The sequence below is a fragment of the Notothenia coriiceps genome, unplaced genomic scaffold (genome assembly GCF_000735185.1).
Source record: "Notothenia coriiceps isolate Sejong01 unplaced genomic scaffold, NC01 NC01_scaffold00015396, whole genome shotgun sequence".
Taxonomy (NCBI): domain Eukaryota; kingdom Metazoa; phylum Chordata; class Actinopteri; order Perciformes; family Nototheniidae; genus Notothenia; species Notothenia coriiceps.
The window spans coordinates 56,479-61,783 of NW_011348097.1; the positions used below are offsets into that span (position 1 = coordinate 56,479).

The 5,305-nt window shown below is 42.3% G+C and overlaps 1 protein-coding gene across 1 annotated transcript; it reads right to left on the bottom strand.

Moving 5' to 3' along the window:
• Positions 1–1,825: 1,825 nt before the first annotated feature.
• LOC104948907 (protein broad-minded-like) lies at positions 1,826–4,634 on the bottom strand (the record flags this gene model as incomplete). Its single annotated transcript, XM_010775145.1, has 3 exons — positions 1,826–1,852; positions 2,254–2,394; positions 4,480–4,634. Coding segments are annotated over 3 exons (323 nt in total), but the record flags the coding sequence as incomplete, so codon positions are not given.
• Between the last annotated feature and the right edge of the window lie 671 nt (positions 4,635–5,305).

Consider the following 5,305-nt stretch of genomic DNA (forward strand, 5'->3'; position numbering starts at 1 on the left):
CAGGCCCGGGAAATTAGATGTCAAAGGGAGTTCAGAATTTTATCAAGAGACTCGAGAAACAGAAACCAATTGCCGTTTGTGACCGTGACCCACCCAGGTGAGGTTGACGAGTGTAATTGGATTAAGGTCGTCTTTTCGTGAGATTCGGTGGTCGTGTTGTCGTTTGTTGATTCAGCTCTACCTCGTCGGAATGCTCGGTCTGAATTTAAGAAATTTCTCACTTTCCATGTTATCCTCCGATCTTCGCCCTGATTGATGAGGGGCCGTCTTTGTGTGCAGACTACGTACACAGTTATGTTGACAAAATGACTTTACAATTTGTGGCCCGACTATTACAGTGTGGTTCCAACGTGTTCGTGACACCGGTAGACAGAGGAATCAAAGGTGATGTCATGAAGCTACGCAAATGACATTTAATACAGATCTTCCTTTATATCAACCATGAGACTGGTGTCTGGACGAAAAGAACTGTATCTCCCCTTGTAATTTATGTTTTTTTATTTGTGTATCTATTTTTCACAGGTTTGGCATAGTGTTCAAATAAACCACAGTCCTAAAGATAAATAGTCGTCGCCCGCGTGTCTGTGGGAGAAACTTACGGTAGCACTTAGATCAGTTCTCGACGAGATTTTGACAGGGTGTATATGGTGGGTGACTGATGTGTGTGTGTGTGTGTGTGTGTGTGTGGTGTGTGTGTGTGTGTGTGTGTGTGTGTGATGTGTTGTGTGTGTGTGTGTGTGTGTGTGTGTGTGTGTGTGTGTTTGGTTGTGTGTGTGTGTGTGTGTTGTGTGTGTGTGTGTGGTGTGTGTTGTGTGTGTGTGTGTGTGTGTTGTGTGGGTGTGTGTGTGTGTGGTGTGTGTGGTGGTGTGTGGTGTGTGTGTGTGTGTGTGTGTGTGGCTAAATTATCCAGTCTCTCTCTGTCTCCCTTCTCTAAAATTGGTTTATTTTTTAGGTTAAGGGCGCAAGAAATAATTACGGTTAGTCAGTCGTTTATTAATGTCATGAGTAATACACCATCGTGTTGTTTGTGAACCTAACCTCAGTGTGTGATGTGGACTTTGACAGAGTAATTTGTCCAATAAGATTATACCTTATAGTGAATGTTCTACCAAGGGAGATTACCGATGTAGTCTTCACAGTCCTGAGGAAAATTTTGTATATTCCGACGAAAATTGAGTTGAGAAAGTTTCAGTGCCAAGTGACACCAAAGAACTGACACAGACGGACCCCCGACTGTGGTGTCGCCTCACGTCTCCTGCGTCTTGGCCATGTGTCGCACTGGAACACACCGCAAAGACTTCAGCCGACGGCCAAGTAGCACGTACGAACTGCGCATGCGTGAGTGGCAATAACTCTCCTTACCAGCAGGCGGCGGTAGTGTGTATTCGTCATTCAAAAGAGGCAACAACCGGAAGACAGACTGCTTGATACACAGAGAGAAGAAGAACAGACTGCGTGATATAAACAAACAACAAATAGCATGTTCCATTTTCCCTCTACAGCGAGAAGCTCATGGGGCTTTCCCCAACCTGTGTCGAGAGCTGGAGGTAAATGAAATCTCAGATTTGCCTTCTTAATAGTTTGTTTGGGTCCCTCACGTCCGTTTCGCTTCTCATGCACTGATTCGCTAGCTGAACAGCCAATCAGAGTGATTTTTTTAGCCGACAGCCTCTCGATTCACCATGTCGAATCGGCGGCGGAAGGTGTCGGCACGGCCGAAAAGACACAACGGTGCGGTACACACCAATCTGAGTAGGGCGACACGACGCTCATCGATGGTCCGACATTTATCGACGCCGAAAACCGGCTTGGTGTGTAAGGAGCTTCAGGTCTTCTGGGACGGCTCTGCTCTCTGTTACAAGAGTCAGAACTAAACATGGAGAAGCAGCGTGTAGTTTGTATGCCCCGACCATCTGGAACAAAGTCCCTGAATCCTGCAGGTCCGCTGCAACTGTTAATACGTATCTTTTTGACGCTGCATTTGAGTGAGTTGTTCATATTCACACTGCAGTATGGCTTTTATTCATGTATGTTATACCTGTTGTGTTTATTTTATTATTATTATTTATTAGTTTTTAAATGCCATTTTATAATGTGCTTCTACTGTATTTATTCTTAAATGTCTTTTATTTTATTTTTGTAAAGCACTTTGGGTTGCCGGGTGCTGAAAGGTGCTATATAAATAAACTTGCCTTGCCTACATCATATGAGGATCAGCTCAAGAGACAAGGCTCTTAGTGACGTGTTGGTTACCTGTGACGGGGTGAAACCAGACATCCTGAAGGCGGAGTGGACCAGAGGAACTTCAGCTCTCAGCAGCATCTCCACGTAGTGAGCAGTACACCAGTACATAGGAGAGATTCCTGACTCAGCCACTTCCACAGGAACATGGATCTGTCCAGCAAACAAAACCAGAACCATTTCAGATTCAAAACAGAGCTTCAGTGAATAGTGTCCAATTGATCTTGTTCTGCTGTTCTGGGGATATTTAAACACGAAACAACATCGTTTACAAGCTCCTCGTTCTGTATTCAGTGCAGATAAAAACATTCTTGAATACTTTTATTCACCTTTGTCGAGTAATAAATAGAAATAACATGTTGTTTTGTGTTCCAATACAAGTTTCCCACATTCCCTGCTAAGCTCGCTGCTGCCTTAATTATCTGTGGCCTTTCCATTTTCCGTGATATTGACAAAATCGACCACGTTGTGAAGTCAGACACTAACTGCGGTGTGGAGAAATTCACTGTGTGCATCCAACACACTGAGAACACGTAACACACGTTCAGACGAGTCCAATTGAGCTGTATTGACTTTGACAAGACGACAAGATTACAGAGGTTGGTCTAATGATTGCAAAACGTCTCCCCTGCAATTTAAAATGATTGAAACTAGACTTCATTTCAGACTTCTAACGCTGCTGTCATTTTGTTTTACTTCTTTACTTCTCCCTTCTCCCCTCATTTATCTCTTCTTCTTCCTCCTCCTACAACTCCTCCTACAACCCTTCCTCCTAAATGAGGCTGTTAACATTTGGGAGGTGGACTCTGTGGACATGCAGACACGCCTTATTTCATTTAGATTAAGTATAGGGTTTACTGTACTTTATTGAAAATGTCAAGGTAAAGGCTTAGGGAGGAGGCTCTGTTTGACATAGATAAAGAAACTGTCAAATGTATAACAACCTACTGGAAAAATAGTTCATTACCTTAATTGATTAATTGGTTATCTTAACAACCTATCATTACAAGTGTAAAATGGAGATGAGCTGTCTGGAATAGTTTTTTTTTGAGGACTTAATCCATTCAATCGTAATTAAAATGTTTGAAAAGCCCCAATCTGGAAGTTATAGATAGGACCTATCCAATTGATATTTTTCCCTTAGGGGTTAAAGCAAGTCATTTCAATTATGTGTATGGTATTTGTACATTTAAAATGAATTTTCAAAGCTAATACATCTATACAAATGTCATCAATAAAATGACCAGGTTTGAAAAGAGCATTTTAATACCAAAATTGTAAAAAGCTGTTCCAGTCTTTAGAAGAAAATATGTCACTAACTAATTTAACACTTGAACACTTTGTAGCCCACATTTACATTTGACCTTTTCAAAGGAATCTCTTGGCAGCAGCACCGTGACTGAAGTCTTCTCAAACCAAGACAGGGACAAAACATTAAAGCTGAAACACGCTCTGTAGGATAATTCATGACTTTTTCAATGCTTCTTAAGTGCTAAATTACTGCATATTCAAATCCTAAACTGTGCTAATAACTACAAATAACTCCACTACGTGTATTGGGGTTACAGATGGAGTCCAACACGAGCAAGCTACATGAATGTCTGGGAGCAAATTCATTTTATATGCTACACAAATATGGCCAGGATCTGTTGAATCTTTTGATTATTGGGTTGCAGATTAGAATCAAAAGGGGGGTTCGTTGAGCATGAAACACTTGAAATGACTAAAGGATCAATTAAAAAAGAAAGTAGAAAGAAAGTGAGGTCAAAGAAAACTATTTCTTCTAAAAGGTTAGCAATGATTGAGAGTCAGACCTGAACATCGCTTTGCCTCCGTTGCTCGCTTCAAAAGTTGAGAAAAGTTCAACTTTTCAAGCTTCGACGGAAGCGTCAGCCAATCAAATCATATTCCAGCACAAGCTCTAGCCAATCAAACCGCGTGCTTGTGTGTCCGGGGCGGGAGATTAATGCGATTGGTTGTTGGTCGCGCGCCAGACACGCCCACCGGCAAGCTTCAACGCACGCTGCCGTGTGGACATACCGTAATTCATGTACCTTTGTTATTCATGTTTTATTATTTTGAAATGCCATTTCATAATCTGTTTCTTAATGCTCTTAATGTCTTTAATTTGTGTAAAGCACTTTGAATTGCCTTGTGTTGAAAGGTGCTGTATGAATAAACTCGCCTCGCCTCGCCTTAGACAGCACTGTAGTTGCGTTTGCACGTTGTTATACTCACAGAGGCATGTATCCTCGCTGGCCAGATGAATGCAGAAGTGAGCAGAGAGGACAGGTTGAGCAACAGCTTTAGAGAGCGGTCCATGTTCCCCGCCATGATGAGAAACACTGTGGAGGCCAGCCAGTCGTAGCCCGGATACCCGTCCTGATGAGTGACTGGAGGCAGAGTTAAAGAGCCAAAGGACTGATGGAAAAGATACTCAGACTCACTGCAAAGCTACAAAAAAACATCTCTCCTTAGATTTGTTTTGCAACATGAAAGTGGTACATTGATGTGACGGATATATGTGGAGCCATACAGTGTTTATGTTATCTTAAAGGAGCCTTCTGTAACACAGCTTTAAAGGAGGGGAATGTAATACTTTGCAAGTCAAATTAAATCTGAATGAACAACCTCTGCATTTTATCACCAATGAACAGTGTTGGGACTAACGTATAACGCAACTACTTTTTGCGGTAACTAATAGCGTTACTAGTTACCTATTCCCATTAAGTAACACCGTTATAGTTACTTTGATTTAAATGGGTGCGTTACTGCGTTACATTATGTGATGGAACTGAACCATCTCCCTGCGGATGTAATTTACAGGCGAATACAGCGATGTCCTCTCACAGCACCTTGGACAAGTGAAAGTAACCAGAGAGGAGTGATGATTGGTTAACGCGGGGTAACATTTCAGGGTAAGCCAATCAGAGACAGAGTTGAGCGGATCTTTCCTTATGGGGAAAATACACACACACGAACACTTGCTAATGCTAACACACACGGCAACGCTCACCAACAGCTGGCAGCACACACACACACACACACACACACACACACACAC